Below are 24,341 nucleotides of genomic sequence, written 5' to 3' on the forward strand. Positions count from 1 at the left end.
CCCTGCCCTGGGAAAAGAATGTCTTAACGAGGCTGCAAATGAACTATTTGAAGAGCATAGATCACCACCGGACACTTCCTGATAGCAATGCTAGGAATAACAAGAGGGCTAGATCTTGGGGTTTATTTATGTTCGGCATGCTAGAGAGGTGGTGTGGTGATCGCCTGGTGGCATTCCAAAGCTGCGATGTCTCAAACGCCAGTTCAGCAAAAGTACTGCAAGCCAACAGCAAAGGGAAAGACAACCAGCACAATATTCCCAAAAGACTTAACCATTTAGTTTAGTTTTGAAACGATTGTGATTGGTACAACCTCAGGTGAATATATATCTAAATGCATTTGGTATCAATCAGACTAAAGGAACACTTGGTACAAGCAGGGCCTGGTATAGGCAGAGTGTTGCCGTCGAGACCCTGGCCATACTGCATACCCTCGGCCCTTCATGTGGTTTCTGTCAAATTGCATCATTTGGAATGAGGCCACAGGCAGACTCTGTCCCTCTGCCCCCACACTGCTCATTGAAAAAAGTAAATACTTGGCAGAAGTTAACAGAGCTGAAATGAGATCATTGACTTTTCTCCAGGAAAGGAGTCACAACACATCCATCAGACGAATGTCTGATAGAGCTGGCAGAGCTACACTGCTCCGCAAGTTCTTTTTTTACTCTCACTTCAGTGCTTTGTCCTCCCTTTCTTCTTCAATTGACCAGATTATGACATCCGAAACATTCTGAATGCAGGGGAAAGGTCTGTGAGAGCTTGGGATGAAGCAATTCTTTCAGGACAATCAGGAAGTGCCTTTAGGAATCTGATAAGCTGGAAAGGCCCATATCCTAGTCGACTCTTGATCCTTGAGGTGTGTCCAACTGTGGTAAATCAACGGTTAATTTCAAGGTATAAACATTTGTATCTGATTCAAGACAAAGAAAATTCTTAATGAAAAAGAGTAACCAAAAATTCTGCCATAATTTGCTCACCCTTATTTTGTTCCAAACCTATTTGACTTTATTCTGTTCAACACAAAAAGGATGTTGCTCTTTTTCATGTAGTTACAGTCAACTGGAATAAAATATGCAAGAAGACCTGGAATAGGGGTATTTGAAGAACGTTTATGGTAATTTTGAAAGGTGAAAACTTTAGTTCCCATTATTGCGTGGAAAAGAGCCACATATACACAGGGAACTTTTTCAATGCGTGATTTGTGTGGAGATTGCACTGGCACTTGGAAAGCTAAACAGAAACCACTTCCACTGCTTTCCAAGCAGCTAATTTCAGTTTGGTTTGCACAAACGTTCCACAATCTTTGAATATGAAAGTGACTATGTCTGTTAAAGAGTCTGAATGTATGATTGGTAAAGGGGCTTGATTTATTATCAAATTAATTTTTAAGTCCTCCACAGATTGAAGGAAGGAAGTAAGGAGAAAACTAACACCAATAATTCATAAACCCTGTTAAATTCAAGGTTTCCTGTGCCTGCAACAAAGCTGCGGTCTTAAACAAGCAAGCATTTTCGGGTGAACACAGAGGCAGGTCTGTGCAAAGCCCCTGTAATCCCTCAAAGTCAGCACAGAGCTACAGTTAATGGCAGGCTATGAAGGGGGCTTGCACACATGCGTACCCAAAGAAACCGTGAATGAGTGTGTTCAGTCTGTACGAAGAGTCTAGTGTTTGTCCCAGGGTTCGAGGGAGGTGTTTATGTGTTGGATGACTTTGTGGATCACGGATTGTGTGTTTGGGTTGTACGGCTGCTGCCTGGAGATCTTTTGTTTGGTTTAGTGCTTTCATAGAGCAAACTAATGGGGCCAGTGGGACAAGATATAGTATGACTTGCTCGGAGTGACACTTCAGTGGCAGGAAGTGAGGCGGACAGCCTGAACGTGAAAACAGATTAACGGATGACTTTTGCCTACATTCTGTACATTAAGGCGTTAATGTCTGGGCCAGAGACAAGACGTGACTCATTTCAATGGGATGTTTTGGAATTCCGACTACAAAAGAAAGGCTTGTAACAGTTTGAGTAGTCACGCTACCTGTCGAGAGCATCCTGCGTGTTCATTTTTGCTCCATAAATGACAAAATTGTTTGACTTCCGGGTGGGAGATGATATGGGGTTGAAAGCTGGTTTGAGACACTCCAGCTGCCAGTCCCCCAAAAAAACTCCATCTTCCGTCGAAAGCCCCCCAACCAGCGTCCCTCAGTCTAAACACACCTGACTTGTAAATATTCTTTATTGCATCGGTAACATAAACGCTCTCAGCGACAGGCCCGTTGGACGATTTTTCCCACACTCTCAGAGTAAGGCCAACCACTCTGTTCTCTAAACAACAGCACTCCAAAGAGGATGGCGAGGCTGACGTAACCTCTCAAGGCTTGAAGGACTTTTAGCAGCTCACCAAGCGTACCTCCGCCCAGTTAACCCAAAGGACATAAAGGGTGTCTGAACTTTCTCCTATAGTGATATGCTGCAACAAAAAAGATGAGAAAAAAAGTTTCCTTAATAGTACATTTGCTATATATATATATATATATATATATATATATAAAAAATGTTTACTCACCCTCATTTTTGTTCCAACCCCAAAGGACTTTCTTCCGTTGAATGTAAAATTAGAAATTTCGATTTTCCGTATGCTTTTTTCCATAAAATTAAAGGTAACCCTTTAGGGTTAGGGTTAGTAGAATAATTGCACATGTAGACGGTAGATTGTCAAGTGTTAACATATTTAGCACAAAGTCTACTAATACACTAATGACTGGTAGTTGACATATAAGCTACTTATAGTTAGTAACTTATATATAATAACTTATAGTTAGTGGACTATTAAAATCAAGTAATACCCAATCAAAACATACAGTGACCAGGGGCCATCAAAAGCAAGGCACCATACACAAGAATAGCGTACTACATTAATGTCTTCTGAAGATTTTTCTGACCAACTACTATGTGTCAAATATTTAATATAAATAAAATGAACCAATAAAACTAATTCATATAAGGGAAAAAAACAATAATATATTTAAATAATGTAAATAATGTGCTTGGCCCCTAAATATGTGAACAAACTTCACAACAACACATTATTCTTAATATCTCTTTAATCACACTGTTCAATATTAGTTAAATTCTATCAATCAAAGTAAATCAATATCTCAAAAAAACCCTCACAACTCAGGACAAAAATAGGCACTGCAAGCAGGGAGACCAAAAAAAGCACCCTTAAATGTCAGGCTACATTTGTGTTCAGACTAAACATTTGTCATCTGTTCCATTTTATTTCAAAGAATGCTTTGTTCTCCACTCGGTGCTTATTTTACTGCTCACAGGAGCACTTGCATAGCATTTTCCTCAAACTTCTTGACCTCCCTGTATCACATGTCACTTCAAAAACAACACAGCGCTCTGAGAAAGTATACATATATAATTAATTTCCAATCATTGGACTTTCAATAAACAATGGGGTCTAAAAAGTCAGAGACCACTAGTGAAAATGCATTTTTCTTTTCCATTACACATTACATTATAAGCAAAAACCTTCAGAGTTAAAATCTGAATTGAAAAAAAAAACACAACAGGAATATGTGAATGTGTTTGTTTTAATGGCACCAGAAATTTTCTCCAGCACGATCTGAGCATGATTCAGAAATCATCTTGAACCTCAGAATACCTGACTCTCGATTTACTCAATTAGTGACCTAGAAAGTGTTTTTCATTATCCGTCACTCGTTTTGAAGTTGTTTAAAATTCTCAATCTTTAAAACTTTTAATTTAAAATGAAAACAAATAAAAAACTCAAAATTTCCAATGTAGTCTCAGACTTTTTCCCCAACTGAAAATTTCCAACAAGTGTTAAAAAACATTTAAGCAGAGCAAACTTCTTTAAAGCAATGTGAGCTCTTCAAACGACACAAAATTCAAGTAAAGAAGTTGAGGAGCAAACGTTAAGGCCATTCTCATTTGTTATCTGGATACTGATATTGCATTTTGTGATCTTGAAGAACCCTATGATTCAGATAAATGATGCTAAGTACATAGCTGTCTGACTGCACAGCTCACTTGATTTGAAGTTGATGGAGTGACTTTGGAGTAGCGTGACATCTGATTGGTCTATTTCATGTCCTATTAAAGTTCTTCATTCTTACTAGAAGATGGTGATTGACCTGCTCCTCCAGATGCTTCCACCTCCGCAGAAGCACTGTTTTTCTCCTGGAAATTGAGTGAAGCGGAGTTTATGCAGTAGCGTTTCTTTGTTGGTCGAGGTCCATCATCAAAAAGGTGGCCCAGGTGAGCACCGCACTACAATGAGAAGAAAAAATAAAATCTGTTGTTTGTTGTTTTTTGAAAGTTGTTTTCATAGTTAAAAGAAGATAAATCTGGTTTTGTACCTGACTGCAGGTTGTCTCCACTCTGTGCATCCCGTATGAAAAGTCATCAGTTAGCGTTACAGAGTCCTTATTGATCAAATCAAAAAAGGAGGGCCATCCTGCAAAAGCAAAATAACACTGAGGCTTAAGTGAATCTTTCTGTGATCCACAAACCTATAAACCTCTGATCCTGGTGTGTGTTTCCATCTCATGCTGTGCCTGTCCTAATGCTGAAGCTCATTCTGAGTGAATCCTCGCATGTACTTTCCTCTCTATCCTTGTCTTTCATTTCTTTTGCTCTAGTGATGTGGAAACTAATCAGTAAACTTAATGCAGCACATTGCATATATTAAGAACGTAAAGCACACAGAGTTTGATTATGTGGCAAAGAATATGGGAAAATTTGGTCCTTTAGTGTTTTTAAATGCAAAATTCACCCCCATGATTCTTGGGTGTTTGGTTTCCGGCAAAACCAGATACAAGAAATTGTCCATCTATACCCCAGTGAACGTGAGATCAGGAAGTGAAACAAATCTCACTGAAAATGGTTATCGCCAGTCTGTCTCACGGTCCTGTTTCTTTCATCTGGAAAATTTCTACCGAGTAACAGGGGTGCAAGTAGAAAGAATGGCTGCTCTGACTCATGGGTGGTCCTGCTCATGGCTCTCTGGGTAGGTGGAACGTTTGGAGAAGAAGAACCTTGGGAACATACTACTATATTTGTTTAGGTTTATGACGAAAAAAAGCCTACCTACTTTAGTACTAAAAATTTTGAAGTACTACCTCCTGATTACCGGTAGAGGGAAAGACATTAAATTACTGCAAAGCAAAATGAATGAAAAGTACTGCGGGGTACACTACCTCCAATTATTCTTTAAAACATTACAGAAAAAGCTCTGCAAAAACAGTGTTAAGTCTAATGATAAGTCTAAACTGTCAGTTTTTAATCTAGAAAACAAAAAATTAATACTAGAGCATTTCGAGAATATTAAAAATGTCAATGGTATTTCTGGAAAAACACTACTTTTTTTTTTTTTTTTTTAAATGAGCAGAACAGTTTATAATAAGAAATGTTTCTTAAGCACGAAATCAGCATATTAGAATGATTTCTAAAGGATCAAGGGACACTGAAAACAACAGCTGCTGAAATTAAGCTACAAACTGGTTACTTTAAATTGCAATATATTTCACAACATTACTGTTTATACTGTATTTTGGATTACTTAAATCTCAAGAACGTGTTAAATATGCAATTATATAATTAAAAAAACCTAACTATGCCATTTCTCTTTCTGTCCACAGATTTGAGAACTATTTAAGACGTTCAAAAAGTTAATTTAAGGTTTTCTAAGTATACTCTGTTCTAAATAATAACGGAGAACTAACAGAAAGAGTTGTCTAAGGGCCAATGTGGGAAACCTTCACGCCCTTTATTCTAGCTTTCGACCCTAATTATTGGCTAGCACGTCTTGGTAACTCTATCTTCATAATCAGGAAGCAGGAGTCGGTTTACTGCTGTGATACTACGTGTGGTGAACAGAAGTCAGTCAGTCATCCAGCCGCTCATTCTATACTTTCCCTCCTCAACCCCTCAATCGCCATCTATACTGACCCCTCTCTCTCCTCCCTCTTAGGGAGGAGATGCTTGGCTGCAACTACAAAGCCACGAAATTCCACTCAGACACAGGAAGCTCTAGGGGGAATATAGGAATCCTATGACTCAGACCGGGAGAATCCCGGCGGATCGTCGTGGAGCTGATCTAATGGAGTTTTATCGCTAGGGCGAGCGGCCCAGTGAATGGAGCAGTGTAGCGTCACTCTAACAAAACAGGAAATTGAGTCTATATGAGTCCAGGCTGCAGTGTTGCCTGCATGCAATGCAGCCCGTTTGGCACCCATCTCTATGTCGAAGACATAAAAAATCGGATTTTTCAACACGGGGCCCAGATGTTTCTCATTTCGTCCTGTTTTCTGTAGAGGATTCTTGCATACACGTTTTACTTTTGTTCGCAGAGTGAATAAAAATAGCATGAGTAATGCTACAGAAGTATGTGATTTGGAGCTCAGATCTGTATGAGATCAACAATCCGTTGCTGGGATATATTACAATTACATTTTATACACTCGGCCTCAATTCAACATTCACTTAGACTGAGTTGAAGAGAGTTGTTTAAACTTAAAACAGAAAACATAATAGCATTGTAGCATAAAGCCATTATAAAAAGCACTTCCAGGAAACCCATTCATAACAACGATGACCTGCATTTAATGCAATAAAATCAAAGTGACTATAATATGCTTTATTAGCATTACATTCTTGCATACAATGACGGATGATGTGCAAGATGCCATGTTTTTTATTTAAAGTTGAACTATATCAATGCAACATGTAACATTCATTGAGGAGCAAAGCCAAATTTTTTCTTGGCTGATAAAACGTCTCTAAACTATCTTCACTTGATTTTTCCAAGCAAATACTGCCATTTTCTGTAAGCCTTTAAAAAAACTAATAAGCAAAAAAACTCAAGTTTGTTCTCTATACGTGAAGGAAGCATTTTTGATATGCACAATTTAAACATTTAAGAAGATTATGGATAACTGTGGCGGAATGTTTATAGCCAATAACATTAATCTCAAAAAGAACAGATATCGCTTATTAAAATATTTGAGATATTTTGAAGGATCTTGAAGTCAGGGTGTTGTTCGCTGTATAGTGCTGTAATTCCTATATAAAGGAGCGTGTGAGGTTTCGCGCTCTACACTTGCAGCCTATTAGGCAGCTGACTGGATTCACATTCGTCCTTGCAATCAACCTTAAAAGAGGTTGAGAAGGTTAAACTCCCTTATTGAGCCAATCAACAGAAGAACGAGTAGCAATAAGCCTTGTCTATTTTTTTTTCTCTTTCACTGATAAACAATTAGGCTTAGTCTTGTACCATTATGTACACAATTAACAAAAGATGTACTGGAGCTGTTCAGAGCATTAAAAAAAAAAATCAAGTATAAACTCTATTCTGATTTTAAGTGAGTGCAGAACCATACCTGATCCAGACTCAAACTTCTTATCAGACCTGCAAAGACAGTAAGTCATTAATAACAAAATATTGACTACCGAATAAGATAATTCAATCAGAAATAAAGATTAAATACAATGGGCATGTTAAAAATGGGTCATTATGGACACTCACGTGAAAAGAGAGGCACCACAAACGACACAATGGTAGGTCCCTTCTTCTTTGTTATCTGTGTATTTTCCTGTAAAAGCACTAGGGATGACAAAAAAAAAAAAACACAAACTGTGACTTTATACATTAAAATGATCAACTATGCATACGGTTAGCTTAAATGAAAGATAACGGTCAGCTTGTTAAAAGTTCATCAATTAATGCTAATCCATATTACTGCTCATTTCAAAGTGCATTTCAGTTTCCCAAGCTCTCGTGTTTATGAAAAAAACTGTAAATGCAAGCAACTGACTAAGCATTTCTTATCTACATGAGCTGAAGAGGATTTGTGGGGGAACACAGTAACAGGCCTCAAAATGCACCTTTCAGGTCTCTTTCTTTGCTCTCTTCTCACAGGCTAAGGGGCATTTTTCACATTCCTACTGCCAATGGGCCGATAAATACTTTCCCCACGTGTGTTTTACCACAGAGCAACGGAGGAAAAGCCATGTTTTCCCTTCTACGCTACATCCTCCTTCTACTCAACCTCTATCTCATGGCATTGGGTCGTTCAGCAGAGAACCAGCCAAGAATCTAACGTTGTTGGAACATATCTGAATTATTTGCAATATGGCATTTTACTTTGTGGCTGCTTTTACGTCATACTTTTATACTTATCTGCAAATTTTTAATACTTAACCATTACTTGATAATTCAAGCATGTCCAAACCTACGACTGAAAATGTATTTTAAAGTGTCTTTCAGTTAGGATGGGTGTCCCACCTCTCTGTGCCCTTTTGCTGAGTAACATGGTACTGCATGGGGGTCAAACGCTTCCTCAGCTCTTCCTCTGGGAACGTCTTGGGCCATGTCTTCTTACTTCGGCACGTTCCTACAGGTCAGGCAAACGTAAGTGTTCGTAATTTCAAAGTAAAGCAGTGCAGAATTACTCAAAACAAACAATGCCGTTCTAATCTAGGCCTCTATGTGACTCCTTCCAAGCAGGAGTCAGCACTTTTGTCTGGTTACTTTGGTAGCAAATGATTTGGTTTGGCCGATAACAAAGGATGTCTACTACAATTCCTGACTCGACTCTTGCCTGGAAAAATCACAGTGTCAGTGACACACACACAGAATCCAAACGCTCCGTCAGTGATGTGCTACAGCCAAAGTATTACGCCGAGGAAAATTTGATTTTCCCTGCATAACATACGCAGTGAGTTATGACATTCTAGATGAGCGCTCATGTTGGCTGTTTATACAGAAGGCAGCGATCTTGACTGCTACACTTGGCCCCTAGCTTTACAACAATGCCGACCTCTAGAGGTCAACCTGAGGAGTGAGTAATTGTCACCAGAAGGACTTTCAAACTAATTCATTAAACAGTGATGCAACTTCTACTGATAACAAACTCCAAAACATCAATGAAGGCGAAAAAGAAAAAAAACACTAAAAAGTGCTCCTGAACCATCCACTCTGGCGACCGTAAGGTCCTCAGATAAAGACAAGCACTGTAGCCATGTTTTTAAAGGGGGCCAGATGTCCATCTGTACGCCATTTAGTCACCGGGACATGCAGAAGTTTTAAATTACATACAATTCTACTGCAATTTCCCATTACAGAGTGCTTTCTCCCCTCCTTTCCACCTTCTTTCCTGCTAATAACGATTTTTTCACTCGTGTTCCTGTGGGGTCTGTCCTGCTCCCGTATTGTTTGGCCAGTTTTACGGCTTGCGTTCTGGTGAGAGCAGGTCTCCCTTCACTTAGGCTATGTGGAGAATTCCTCTCGACAAGATTGAAACCATGTGAATGGAGGAAATAATGGGGTCTTTAAAGGTCCCTCTGGTGAATGGGCTCCATTGATGGGCCCTGCTCTGTCCAGCGAGTACAAAGTTACTTCTGACAAACACGGGGAAGAGGGGAGGAGAGCGCAAAAAGGAGGGGGTCGCCTCCCTGCAGGACTCTCCCGTATTCCTTTCGACTCTGTGAGAGGGGTCTTCTGGATCCTATTAGCGAGACAGAGAGAGAATTCCTATTTTTTGTGTATGGAGGACTCTGAACGCTATTTATACTGTGAGAGAGGGGGAGGGAGAAAGTGTTTTATTTCTTGGTTTGTCTAGAAAAGCCTCTAAGGAGGCATTTAAAGAAATTCAGGAATTCGGTCTGTGTCACCCCCTGCAAATGATTTAGTTTTGGTGCACCGAGAGGTCACGCTACAAATCAGCACGTTGTTCCAACATCCCTCCGCTATAACCTCAAGTGAAAGTTATTTCCTAATTGGAAGCAAGATTTGTTTTTAGCACGGGCCTTTTGCTTCACACCAAAAATATCACGTCTTCCCCCGGACACTTTTCACGCTTCTTTCTACCTATTCTCAGCTCATCGCATCAGCCTTAAGCATACAAAAAACTTAGTAATAGTTAGTAAGGTAGTTGTTACGTTTAAGCATTAGGGATGTAGAATAAGGTCAAATAGAAATGGCTTTAATATGCGCTCAATTAGTACTAATAAATGGCTAATATTCTAGTAATATGCATGCTAATAAGCAACTAATAGGTTAAAACCGTACCGTAAAAGTGTTACCAATATTTTTTGTATATAGTATAAATCATATGAATATAAATATCAATAGGCCTACATGTAAATATTTTCTAAATATACTCTGTATGTGTGTGTGTGTGTGTGTGTATATATATATATATATATATACACACACACACACACACACATATATATATATACACACACTACATTTTTATTGATTTTGAGCTAATATGAAAGTAATAGTAATGATAACCATCACAATATCATCTTGTTTGTATGACATCTTGCAGATTATTCTGACACAGAAACACTCCTGGCGTTAACATGCACCAATGATTAATGTACAAAAATGCAATTAGACACAACTAACTGATCGAAAAAAGTTCCCTCAGAACACAGCATGTTTAAATTGCGAGTCTCATTTAAATTCCTAAAATGGAAAATGCAAACACAAACGCAATCATTAGTAGATCTTAAAGCTATACTGGTCATGCAAGCTTAAAAAGAAGGTAAAACAGTGTGTTAGGGAGTTATTCCACGAGCAACTGAAGAGCTAAACGGAGGAAAACAAATAAGAGCAAAGCAAAAGGTGACATTTCCGGGGCAAGGGGTCATCAAATGCAGAAAAACCAACTCAAGCATCAGGGGGAACCTGATATCTGGAAACCCACTAAAGATCTAAAAGTATTAACTGTTCAGCCGCTCGGCTGTCCGTGCATTTATGCGAAGACAGTCAAAGTGATCCATGTCGGGCTGCCTTTAGATAAATCCAGAAGTTGGTTTCTCCACAAGTGACCTTATCATTAACCAAACACACACACACACACAAGCACACACCCCTTGCCGAATGCTCACACACACGCGTGTGCGCACATATGAAAGAATCAAGAAAGCAAAGCACACTGCACACACACACACAGCATCCAGGTGACCTGAGGGGAGCCCGCAGGCCTTGAGTTTTACAGGTTGGCCTTGGCTGACCAGATGCAGTAGATTGAACCCGGACATGGCTGCGGCCGGTGCTGCAGGAGAACAGAAACAGCGGCGCCTGCTAAAACACCCTCCTACCACTCAGGCTAAAAAATAATAAAGACAAACACAGTCGAGGAGGGAGAGGAAGGAGAAAAAAAAACACAACATAGGTCAACGCAGATGTCAGTCACAGAGATGGACACTTAGAGCAGCCAATCACGGGACGGCTGACACTTCTCATGCAGGGAAAGACTGATTAACGTCTCTGTGGAGATAGAGAGAAGCGAACAGGAATGATAAAGATGTAAAAACATATCCCCAACAACCAACCTTAAGACACATTCACTTTCACAAATGACAGTTAAATGTATATCACAGGGCATAATATAAAAAAAACTCATTTAAAACAGTGGCATATAAAGTTTTAATAAAGCCAACAACTTTAAAGCAGCCATTTTTCATTATTTTTTTCATTTTTGATTGCTGACTAATATATACGAAATTTGAGATTTTTATCTGTCAATCAGAAATGTAAGTTAAAGTCTCGCAATTCATTTTTTTTTTGGTCAGAAATGAGAAAACATGGCACAGTTCTCAGTTTACTCATCACAATTCTGACTTTGTATCTCACGGTCCTAAACGCTTTCCTCAGAATTGTGAAAAGAATTCTGAATTAGTAAACTTAAAAAAAAATAAATGTTACAAATACCTTTTCATTTTCTGTTTTCAGGCTTACATTTTAACCATTGAGATTATCTTCAAAGAGTCATTAAAAGGTCTTACATGTGACTTACGTCAAGTTTAATGAGCTGGGTTATTCGTTTTAGAATTCAGAGCCTTGAGAAGACACAGGAAAAAAAAAGCGCAAAGCATTTTGCATAGAAAACAGATAAAAGAGAAGCTTATCAGCGGTTTCTATGGCTGTAGCACGTCAGTTGTGTATCTGTGGGCCATGAAGTGAAAACTAACCCTTATAATTCAATTTATACTAATACACATGAGCAACTTTGCTTATATCAGCTACAGAGAACAATCTACTTTGCTGTCATTTAATTCAACTCGGTACGTTATATATCCTAGCCATGTAGGTTACAGTACCTAGCGTAGCGGGTGGAATCAGTGCTAGGAGCGGCCTTGCGGACTTATGGGAACGACTGCATTGGAGCAGGGCCACGGATCGGAGAAGACGGACAGCCATCCTGGCCTACGGCAAACTCGAGCGCGCGCCGAAGAACGCCGGAAGGTTTTTAAGACCTTCTCCGAGCCTTCTCGTAACTACAAAGACCTAAGGAAAAGGTAGCTTTAAAACTGTTAGAGGCCAAAGACTGTGGGAAGTTACAGCCCAACTATGGTTAGAGAGACAGAGCGCTGCTGAGAGCGAGGGTGAAGCTGTGGTTTATAAGGAATGAGGTCCATCTAGTGGTCGTGCAGCTGTGTGAGGAAAAGGAGAGATCTTTTCGTCTACTGCAACAAGGAGACAGGAGAAGAGCACAAGTAACACAGCATCATCTTTTTTGCATTTAGCACTTATTTAGTGATACATATACATATAGACATAGACATATACATATATACATATATACATATATATGGCCTCTGCCACTAAACAAGCTTGGCTCTTATGTTTCATTTTAAACTTAATCTATAGCCAAGGCTGTAGTTTAACACATTAAATATGAACAGATTCCATATACTGTCTTAATACATTTTGTCTTGATCTTGTTGGCACTTAGGGGCCTGGTCTGTCCGGCACAATTGGTTTTAACACATGAACAGATACAGACGCAAGCAAGGCCACATCTTAAAAATATCCAGCAATCTCTTGCAGAGGCGACTATAAATAGACGGGTTATAATAAGCTGGACGTTTACATCGTTCACATTCCAGAAAGATCTCTTTAAATGATCTGAACGCTTGTTCTGGTTTCCTGTCATCTCACTGCATGTGCATTGCATTCATTCGGTTATTTTACTCGGTTTAGCTGCACTGATGAATCAAACGCAACAAATGTCATTTTGACACTTATCACTAGCAATAAACTCCACTGAACTACAGCAAAAAAACTGGCAAAATAAGAGCATTTCAAGCCTCTGCTCACCACAAACTTCAAGTGCTCCGAGTATCAGTGCGGTTTATAAATAAAGCACGCTTTGATACTTGGGGTGCAGCGACGGTCATAACTACACAAGGCCATAAAGTAACAGATGAGAGCTGAAATGTTAAAATCAACGGTTGCAAGGGCATTGTGAACAGCAAATGAAAGCATATCAGACGTGAATGAATCTCTCAAGCATTAGAAACCCTCTGTGCGTTTTGCTCGGCAACAATAGGATGTTTAACATATCGGATTCACACCAGAATCACAAGCACAAACTTATTATTACACAGCCTGCTTTTTGTTTATGAGACAGGTGTCAGGGGTTTGGAGGGCTACTGAATAAACATGACATCAAATATTGATGGCTTTGAATGGTCTGCAATTACAAAGAACAGCCTGCTTGAAAGCAAAGAGTGTGTACAGTAGTCATTTTTTTTTCGTAAGGGTGTGGTTTGCATAAACAAAACGTTACGTAATAAAGCCTCACCGCTATGACATCACGTGTGGGAGGATACGTAGTATATACATAGTATACAAAGTGATACGCTTCGTATAGACGACTAGGAAAACTGGGCTATTTCCGTCGTATTAAGACATAAAAAGCGCGCAAGCTGACAATAAACGCGTACATTTCAACTGCGTCAGTTTTGAAGCGACGGTAAAGTGTAACGGTGTTGCGTTACACGTTCACCGCGCAGTCATAGAGACCCTGTTGCACACATTAAAGTCGCTCAACAAAAGTGCGTGAGAAGCAATGTACACATAAAACAATAGTTACACGTACCGGACAGCAGAAATAGCGAGAAGAAGAGCGGACTTAGGGGGCCGCTGTGGGAACAGAGCATTTGTCAAACAGCGACACGACCGTGTACTTCTTAGGTAATGACAAGTGCATTCTGGGAAATTCCTCTCGCCGGGCAGACGAGCTCCAAATATGAGCAATGCGTAATTTGCGCGCACGGTTACGCAGCGCGGAGCCGTCCGAACGCTCTGGTGAACTAATCACGCCGTTAAACGGTCTCGGTTGTTTGCGATATATCTGATGTCGTTTAAACGTAAAAGTGCAAGGACCTCTGTAGATTAGGCTTTGCACGCCATCGTCACGTCCTGGTTTGGGATCAGCCAAGTTGTGACAACTAGTGAAATGCTAAAAGCTGTGGTACTATACTGATAAAATGATACTACGTGAATTAAAACAATTTAGTCATAGAACCGCAACTGTATTAATCATCCTTTTATGAACGTTATAACCTATATTTTAAATGCTTTCTATTTAAAGTTAGTATCAATTTACCCTTGAATGTTAAGCAATGCATTAAATGCCGAACTCTACATTAATAGGCTGTTTTTTTTTTTAAATGGTGCCGTTTATTATTTTTATTTATCCATTTATATATATACTTCAGGATCCTTTTCGGTTGGACAAAAGCAAAGAACTGGCAATAAATCAGGGAAATTAAATTACATGACTATTTAATGTGAGTATTAAAAAATAAAATGGATGTATTTTGAACAGCATCTCCGTTTCCTCATAATTAATACAGATGACAGTTGTTGCAAAACAGCACTGAAATGTCCAGTTTTACATCTGGAAATTGTAAGAATGATCTTATTAAGCTTGTACATCCGTTTACTAATACATACATTTTACATTACAAAAAAGATTTTGAAAATCTTGAACGTACAAGACTAAAAACTACGCTATTATGTTTGCACTACTAACATGTTCACCTAGATACCTGGTGCGGGCGACAGTTAATCAACATTTAAAGGATCAATGTGATCTAAAAAGACATTTGCAATGTTTTAATAAAAAGGTAAATAAAAAAAACGAAGTTAAAATCAGCCCATGTAGATGATGTGGTGGAATCTCATTAAGGAAGGAGATAAGCGTGAGTAATAAACAAGTACATTTTATTTACCTCATATCCACCCGAACTGCATCTAAACAAAAGCTGATAAATCTTTCTGTGATCCAAAATAGACATGACCGCAGCATGACATGCTCCGTTTATGAATGTGTCCCGATACAAATTCGAATCAGATCACCACATCAGGCTGCGACTGTAGCACAAGTGTGTACAAGAAAGTCACAAAACAACTTCCATCAAAAAAAACGTCTCCTTTGGGAATTTAGAAGGGCCGGGGACAGATTAAAAACAGCAACAGGGTGGCATTTAAAATCTGCCAAGTGATCGGTGAGGAGGGGGGGGGGGACATCCATCTGCACCAATTATAATGGGAAAAGCATAACTTTTTAAAATATAAACAAAACAACAGTAAATAATTATATACTTGAATATAATCAGGCTGTGACAATTAAGACTAGTGTTCAGAAACATGGCATTGAAGGAGAACACAACTGTTCATTTCTCTCACAAAGCCACGTAGACCCTTCCACATGACACGTCTCTGAATGCAGCAGTGTAGTTATTCTGTTGGCAAGAAACAAACGAGAGCTTATGACGATTTCAGTTTCATACAGATGATTTTAACCACCACCATTCAACAAGATATTTACAGCACCCCTTTCTAGAGTGTGTGCATGCTGTTCTTGGACTAAAAACTACAACAAAAAAACAAAAGAAAAGAAAAGAAAAAAAGGGCAAAAAAACAAACAAAAACAAAATAAAGGGAATACATCAGCTAAAACAGCATCAGGGAAATAAACATCCACAATATATGATACAATTCAAAGCTTAAATATAGGCATACTTTAACCAGCACATGCAGCTATGTATAGCCCAACAGAGCTCCTTGGAATTAAGGAGGGGAGTTAGTTACGTAAAAAATAAGCAGAGGCTGGAAAACTCTCATTCGTGTTGTAAGATTTAAAGTTGGAAGCCATTTTTTGTCATCGAATCCATAAAGACGGTTATCAAAAACAAAGAAAGTACATAAGAAACTGAAATTTGTGTCCACTTGCACCAGATATGAGAAGGACAGAGACTGCGCCGTCCACCTCTGCTAAAAGTTCACCGGACCGAGCAACTCTCTCTCCACCGGTTTCATGCCAGTGTGTGCATCTCCCTTGCTTTCCTTGATACCGAAGGACAGGAAATAGAAAAAAAACAACAAAAAAAACCAGAACAAAACACAGCAGCTCACAGGTTTAAACACCATTGCTTGCATATGGCTGACAAAACTGACTGGGCGCCCCCAGGTTGCCCAACTGTAAAAGCTCCTGAACGCAGTTCTCTCTGGTAAAGAGGACGCAGGAGAAGGGAGCCTCGTATATAGCGAAAGAGAGAGCAGAGAGGATGGTGGTGGCCGTTAGCACGTGCCTCAAGAGAATCCCAGTGAGCTGGATGTGCTGGATCTCTGGTTCAGGCGAGACATGCTGTTCATGCTGGAGCTGGAGGGCTTGAGGGGTGTGTTGCAGCCCAGGGCTTGTGGGAAACGCTGGTGGTAGCGATCCAGGCGTAGATACTTGACCGTCACCAGCTTACCTGTTAAGAAGGCAGGACCGGTTTAAATGGACTGAAAATGTATCTATAATCTATAATAAACGTAAATGTTAACTCACCATCAAACCAGGAGCCATGAAGCGCTTTGAAGGCTTTCCCAGAATGCTCTGCTGAAAGGCACTTCACATAAACGCAGCCCTGGATGAGAACAAAATCACCCCATTAATTAAACGCTTCTAGGAATATTGTTCCCAATCAAATAAAAATGTTATGGCACCATCATATCCTTTGTAAACAAGGCAATACCAGAATGCACTGAGAAAAATAATTTGTTGAAAAGAAAAAGTTGCGTGTAAAAAAAAAATAAAAACAATTATTTGTTTGTTTTGCTAATATTACCATCTAGTACAAATTAGCTTATGCTAACACGAAGCTCTATTTAAATCACCTGTGCTATGATTCTTACAACACGACTCCATTAGAATAAAAGTCATTGTATGTTGTATTGTGCTACAAATTGGCCCCTTAAGCTTTTGAAGGCAGCAGGCAAGGCATTAGCTTTTGGAGAAGAACCTAAAAACCCATGTTTTGTAACAAATCACACAGGATCCTCACCTCTCTTGAGTTTTTGTCAACAGCTATGTGAACGATTCCATCGTTATCACTGCACTTCTCCAAAATGGCTTCTTGAATGGCGAGGTGCCAGTTCTCCCCCACTTCCCTGTTCAGGAGGGAAATACCGAGCAGTGAGACCACATTTCTACGACACTCATGCAAAACTACATACAATTACGCAACTGAATACGTTTTACTGAACCAATCCGGTGTGAGGTCACATGCAAAAGTCCTTGAGAAACTTACATGACTGGATCAAACATGTTGCGAATCTTCAAGCACGGTGTTAAGCTGTTTGGTGGCGAATTTCTTCGGTCCAACGGAAATGCTGAAAAACGAAAACAAGCCACTTCAGGTTCACGAACATACTCTGTGCGTCCAAAAGAATTTGGGCACGATGTGTTGAATGTTTAATATCAGTTACATCTGCTTTAACGGGAAGTTAGTCCTCCAAACCAGAAGGAGGATGCCACATGTATTCATGCACAGAAGTAAAAAGGTACAAGTTTGACTGTAAAATGCAGATGATTGAATCCACAAGAAGAACAATGTTACCTTGGCCTTGCCACACTTTGGAGGGCATGCTGGACATCTTATCCGGTGACATTGAGGGCTGAAGCCACCGCCACACCATGAAGTCCGCCCCTCCAATCCTCTGAGTTTCTGTCCGGATGCGGGACTCGTTCGCCGAGAGGAATGCAACGGCTCTCTCCCACACCTTCTTCATCTTCTTTCTGAGAGAACGACACCATACACATACACTTCAGAACACACTGCACCAGGAAAAAAAAGGGTGGTTCGTAGAAAAATGCAAAAACGAGCGCTGCACTTTGCAAAGACGCAATACCTCTCTTGAGGTTGGACAAGAGAGTCACGGACGTGAGGGATGGGCAAATACCGCTGCAAGTCCTTATTCTCCTGACAGGCCTCATTGTGGCTTCTCATTACATCTGTGAAAACACAAAGCACAGGTGTTTGTGATGCTTTAAACCCTGGGTTTTGTTTCTGTATAAAAAAAAACACAGCCTAACTACGAGGCGGTCTTACCGATGATCCTCTCCACCATGTCATACATCTGTCTAGTTTCCTCCTCTTCTTTGCGCCATCTGTATTTCATGTAATACACCAAACCCAAAACTACACCAATGCCTGCAGAGAAATGCAAGAAAGGTCAGTGAAAAGACTTGGATCTTCCCCGTGCAGAAAGCACCGATTTCCACAGAAAGTAGACGCCAACCTGCAAGTACGAAGAGAACTCTGTGGATCACAGTGAAGAAGGCTCGTCTGAGGCGGCAGAAGAAGGACATGCGGGGGTGGATGGACTCTAGACGTGAGATTTCCGATACATCCTCTATCGGTTGAGCAGGGTCGACACCAATCAACCTGCCAAGAAACCAACACACCCCCAATGAACACAGGAAAATAGCACACAGAGTGATAGACAGATAAAGAGATGAATAGACAGATAATCGGGTACCTTATACCAACAACATCTTTGGTTTTCATGACCCACTCTAAAGACGTTTCAATCAAGTTTTCATAGGCTTCGTTTTGGAGCTTGAAAGGGAAAGATGCTTTATTATACTGTGCATTTTGGTAAAGCCACCATTTCCCAAACGATACAAAATTAAATTATGCAATTTGATCATAAAAACATACAAAAAATTATAATAAAAAAAAATAAATCAAACACACCTTGAGGTACGTAGAGGCATCACTAAAAGAGACGCTTCTGTTTAAAGGATTTTTAACGTCTCCACAATCATGTTCTCCTGAAAAGCAATCAAATTTTTAATGCTGCAGATGTTAAAATAATAATGGTTTTAAGCTGTATAAATATATTAAGTTGTATCTGAACGCTCACCTGCGACATTGGCCAGGTGCTCATGTAGAGACAGGAGCAGGTTAAGGATGAGGTCTCTGTCTTTGACGTCCTGTTCAAATCAATGCAATTAATTGTTGTGAGTGCACGTTTAAGGACAGTTAATCCATAAGGAAAAGGGAAAACACGGAGCACAGGTGAGCAGGTACTTACATACTGCACGTCAAACTCTGGTCCGAACGGGTGAAGTATGACTGAAAAAAAAGACAAAATTAAAGTTGAGAAACGGCATTACTCAGCACTAGACAAATTATACCGATATGACTGGATGGCATTTCCCAACTAGGCCGTGGAGGAGGGCTGCTCATCGTCTCACACTTGAGGGTGTGACTACAAGCCAGAGCCTCTCGTCGTCTCACACTTGAGTCATTGTCTGAACATTGTGCTTCTGTCCTTGCTCTGGCCCGGGACCAGATTTAGCACAGCAACTGCCCTGCGTGGCTCAATCATAGATTGCACGGGTCTGGCTTATCAGGCTCGAACCGTCTGATGTTGCAAGTCTTTTAATTCATCAGTCTCTCACACGAAGCTATCGTTTTTTTCCCGGAGTATAAGTTCGAGACCATAGATGCCGTAGATTTCAGGCGAAGAGATACAATTTTTGTTTTATTCCGGGGTTTAACTATAGATGCGAGTTAAACGCATGTTAAACTTTTTTAATGTCAGTAACATCACAAAACTACATGACCTACTCACCTTTCTTTTCAGATTTGCGTAATATTTAATTTTTAACAGGAGAAAAATTTAATTTTCGACAGACTACTGTTTATCAGCCTAATGGTTGAGCTGACGAAACATCTTTTACTAAAATTTCAGTAACGCAAACCAGATAAAGTTTTAAAAAGCTGCCAATTGTGAGATCTAGGACCTAAAGTCTAATCTAGACAACATTTCTTTTATGATAGCAGAATCAGCAATGAAAATAAGAAATATCATCTTATCTACCTTCTTTATAAAAAACAAAATATTAGACACGTCACAGAACTAAAGTCGCTCGATGTTCAGTATGACTTCCACATAATGACACACATTTTAAACAGCTCTGCGTTACATTGTTGCTGCATGACCTTGTTACACTGCCGCTAGTTCAGCAAGCAGCATCCAGTCGTCAATTAAGAAACAAAAGTCTGACCAAATAATAAGCCAGGATGTTTTAAATGACTGTAAGCTGTCATACTGGAAGATCAAGCCAAGCGCATTGCTTTGTGTATTGTACCGAATATCATGACACATTTCACGCATACTACTTTAATACTGTGCGTATATATACGAAGCAGAAATACTAGTTCTATTAGCAGTTCGATGGCAACAATCTGAGCGAGTACAAATCTGATACTCATACTGTACGTCACACTCAAAGTGAGAATTAGACATTTAGCCGGCCGGAGAGAAGTCAGTCGCTCTAGCTGGCCGCGAGCTCCCAGAGTCCCCTGAGAGACAGACAATTAGGCCGCTTTAGCTCGTCTGTGACCTAGATGTCTGCAGCACGCTCTCCAGTCAAAGCTCCTTCCCTGAGAGACCGGCCATGCCACAAATATACATAGTAATTCATCAGTCGGCTTCCTCTCAAGAGCCGTCTCTGCCTCCAGAGCACTTTGCTCTGATGGTACTCAAGCTATTTAAACGGAGTGGCTCTCTCTCATCTGGGAAAACGCATCAAAAGATTAATGCTGGCCATCACATTGTGACCATAAAGGATCTCAACATGTCAAAACGTGGGGACTACCAGACTGGCCATCATTATTATCAAATAACAGGCTCTCAGAGCGTTCCCACACTTTTCAAGACCGAATTTCCATGACTTTTCCAGTCGTTTATAGCATTTAAAATAATTCCACTTCATTTATCCAGAACAATTAAAAGCACAAAACGTACAACAACGACATTCAATACACCAGCTGTAAATAACTAATGACTTATTTAGGTCATAATTCTATCGAGTCTGAAAGACACGTCCTATCTGCATATCACGGGGCACGCGCATATTTCAAATGCAAATACCTCTCTCGGTCCCATAAAGCCCCACTGGCACAGACCATTTCCTGTCTGAGAAGGTGCAAATAGTCTGGGGTGATAAGTGCTGTGTGAATTAGTCACGTTTGACTCATGAAGTTGCAGAAACAAACAATTATAAAAAAAAAAAAATTCTAAAGCATTGCGCCATTTTTCTTTTAAAACACACACTCTGTAATACTGCAGGGTAAATCAATGCATTTACTTAACATAAAAATCATTCTTTGAGATTGATTTTTACATTGATATAACAGTATTCACCTGACAATCATTTTATGTTTCAAAGCACGCTGGTATCAGTGCACTACGGCAATACTATTGGACATGCACCACGGTAACGCCACTTTTAAAAGCTAATATTTAAATGGTATCAAAACATTTTTTTGCTACGGAGGTTAATGCAAATATCATCGTATATGAATACTGTAAACATCTGCATTGCAAGTACTGTAATATTTCAATCTGGCACATCACTAGCACAACCATGTTTTTTGAATAAAGAATGGTGGTGATATGTTTATGTGCCTTTTTTGTATTTCAAGGCAGCGCTATGATATTATTCTTCTCGGAAATTGGGTGAAAGCAATATATCCATTTGCTACGGCATCCGTGTTGTATTCAGTAGCATCAAATCTTTTCAATTTACCAAGGTAATACCATTTTTGTGGACTAGGTACCACGTAAATTTCATCCTACTTATCAAATTTCAGTACATAGTAAATAACAAAACGGTAAACCACCCCAAAACGATGCTCAGGTAAAGACACATGCCACATTCACCCCTGGACACTTACTGCCTGCATCCCCCTCGGAGGAGCCGGAGCCCCTCATCCGCAGGTACATGAGGCCCAGCAGCACGAAGAACAGGCAGGCGGCTGTCAGGAGGAACATGGACAGGTAGTGCGCGCTGAAGCCGCCGGTGGCGGACACCTCCTCCCGGTTGAACTGCTGCAGGAGCTCGTCCTCGGGGACCGCGGCGTGCTGCTTGGGCTTGAGGGCTGAGGCATGGCTGTAGGAGTGGTTGGACCCGGTGTGGTTCGAGTGGTTCGCTCGGTAGGTCGCCGTGTAGGAGGGAAAACGCGGTCTGAGCCCAACACCGAACCGGCTGCCGCTGCCGCAGGGGGACTCGCCGTCTCCGTTGTCGAGGTGGTTCTTGTTAAAAGAGCCGGACGGGACGCCGCCGCTCTCCTCCCCGTCGATCCCGGAGAGTTTCTGGTAGCTGCGGCTCGCGTAGCTTCCGCTGAACTCCCTCGGCTTCATCTCGTCTCGCTCCCCGAGCATATCTAGGCTGAAGTCGGGGGTATCATGCGCCGTCTTCTCCGCGGTCCAGACGCTCCGGTACGGGGAAGAAGAAGAGGAGGCGGCCGGGCTGTGTCTGGAAGTCAGGCGGCGTTCGCGGGAACGCTCTCGTTCACCCTCCTCTTCCTCCTCCTCGTCCGAATCAGAGTAATCCCTGGCTAACTTGCTACTGTTAGACTCATAAAACGCCTTATTCCCGTTCAAAGCCCGGCTGTCTCTTTCCGTGTCCTCCGAATCGTTGGATTTGCCTCGCTCTGCCCACCACGGAGACGCGGCAACGCTCTTCCTGTCCGCGGATAAGCCGAGAGAGGCGGCGGGTGTTCCCGCAGGCCTGACGCTGGGTGTCTGCAGCGCGGATCCTCGGTCTCTCCTGCTGCCTCCGCCGCCGTGATTCGGGCCTGCTTTCTTCTGCGGCACCTCCGCGTCCGACTCGTCCGAGCTGAAGCCCAGCACGAACTTTCCGGGTCTGCGCTTTTCGCTCCGGCTGGCGCTGAGACGCGTGACGTCACCGTCCGGCGGCCTGGCGCCGAGTCCCGGAGCTCGCGCCGCGGCGTTGCTGTTGCTAGCGCCGCTGCCGCCGTTGCTGCTGATGCTCCCGCTGCCGCCGCGTCCTTTCCCGCCCCGGGAGCCCCGCGGCTGGGGCTGCTCCTCCCGCAGCTTTTTCAGCTTCTTCAGGTACACGGGCCGCGTGCTCTCCGTCACCGGGCCCGGGGTGAAGCCGAGCCGTTTTAATTCAGACACAAGCTCCTCATCCGTTAACTGTGCAGACGCCATCTTTGCACGAAAAAACGCACACAGCGAGACACGGCGGAAGTGACGTAGAAGTAAGCGGACAGACGGGCAACTTGAAAGGAACGAAACGGGAAACTTTTTTTTCTCATTTAATTATTAAACGAAGAACTTTATACATCGCTATGAATGACCGTCAAGAAAAAAAGTGTAAAACCCGTCAAAAGGGCCACGCAAGTAGGCCTTGACAAAAAATTTAAATAAATGAACAGTTATATAAATTTGTCAGATTTCAGTCAGTAATCACATAAGTCGAGATTTCTATTAAGAAGTGTACACAATTATATAAGAAACAGAAATGTGCTGAAACATTTTCCCCTAACATACTGTACTTTTCCACTCATGAAGGAGTTTCGATGTGATTAAGTGAATATAATCTTTATCATCGTCGCCGTTTTCAGCCTTTTTAAATATTTTTAATAATAATAATAATAATAATAATAATAATAATAATAATAATAATAATTGCGTATTCTATTAAAATAATTTATTTAAAAAACATAATAATTGTTATTATTTTTGTTGTTGTTTTGAACAATTGGAAATTAAGTGAAAATCAGAAAATAAATTGATTAACAGCAAAGAAAATTAAGTCATTCAAAGCTAAACGATGCTTTTAGATATTCTAATACCTGAATAACATTACGAATTATATGGATGAAAATGAATGATATGAATACAAATCTCCAGGTACACAATTTAACGCTGGTGCCTATATAAATGAATGCATAAAAAATGCATTACAAATAAAGTACATGAATATAAAAATGCAGATGCTGAGAAAAGTATGCCTGCTGAGTTTGGAAGAAAAATGATAGAAGGAAACCTTCACACAAAGTCAATCAGCTTGGACTACTTTAATAGTTTGTTGTTGTTGTTGTTTTGTTGTTGAACAAATATTACAAAACAAAACAGACAAATCAGAACAAAACACACACACACACACACACACACACACACACACACACACACACATATATATATATATATATATATATATATATATATATATATATATATATATATATATATATATATATAATAAAATAATTTAAAAAAAAAAAAAATATATATATATATATATATAATTAAAAATGATTAAAGATACAGAAAATGTACAAAAAATAATATTTCAAGACAAAAGAAAAAAAGGGGCACGTAAATAAAGAGAAATCTTAAACATAACACAGATTCTAGA

The 24,341-nt window shown here is 40.4% G+C and overlaps 2 protein-coding genes across 4 annotated transcripts; both read right to left on the reverse strand.

Annotated features, from left to right (window-relative positions):
* Positions 1 to 3,077: 3,077 nt before the first annotated feature.
* Positions 3,078 to 14,071, reverse strand: msrb3 (methionine sulfoxide reductase B3). 3 transcript variants are annotated; one of them, XM_043236033.1, is made up of 7 exons: positions 13,923 to 14,071; positions 11,001 to 11,144; positions 8,309 to 8,417; positions 7,550 to 7,627; positions 7,404 to 7,432; positions 4,383 to 4,480; positions 3,078 to 4,293 (listed from the first exon to the last, which is right to left on the reverse strand). In XM_043236033.1, exons 2-7 carry the CDS (start codon positions 11,074 to 11,076, stop codon positions 4,120 to 4,122), a joined length of 564 nt encoding a protein of 187 aa, XP_043091968.1. In that variant the 5' UTR covers positions 11,077 to 11,144; positions 13,923 to 14,071; the 3' UTR covers positions 3,078 to 4,119. The 3 variants fall into 3 exon arrangements, with proteins under 3 accessions (XP_043091968.1, XP_043091967.1, XP_043091969.1); XM_043236032.1 differs by lacking the exon at positions 11,001 to 11,144 and adding an exon at positions 12,139 to 12,325 and having other exon boundaries at positions 13,923 to 14,057; XM_043236034.1 differs by lacking the exon at positions 11,001 to 11,144 and having other exon boundaries at positions 13,923 to 14,069.
* Positions 14,072 to 15,035: 964 nt separating this feature from the next.
* Positions 15,036 to 23,160, reverse strand: lemd3 (LEM domain containing 3). Its single transcript, XM_043236030.1, has 13 exons — positions 21,850 to 23,160; positions 19,196 to 19,236; positions 19,025 to 19,094; positions 18,856 to 18,932; positions 18,638 to 18,717; positions 18,398 to 18,543; positions 18,208 to 18,309; positions 18,008 to 18,110; positions 17,716 to 17,894; positions 17,407 to 17,488; positions 17,161 to 17,266; positions 16,665 to 16,743; positions 15,036 to 16,587 (listed from the first exon to the last, which is right to left on the reverse strand). The coding sequence occupies exons 1-13, from the start codon at positions 23,126 to 23,128 to the stop codon at positions 16,424 to 16,426; spliced, it is 2,508 nt and encodes an 835-aa protein (XP_043091965.1). The 5' UTR covers positions 23,129 to 23,160; the 3' UTR covers positions 15,036 to 16,423.
* Between the last annotated feature and the right edge of the window lie 1,181 nt (positions 23,161 to 24,341).

This window comes from Puntigrus tetrazona, chromosome 4, assembly GCF_018831695.1.
Source record: "Puntigrus tetrazona isolate hp1 chromosome 4, ASM1883169v1, whole genome shotgun sequence".
Lineage (NCBI taxonomy): Eukaryota > Metazoa > Chordata > Actinopteri > Cypriniformes > Cyprinidae > Puntigrus > Puntigrus tetrazona.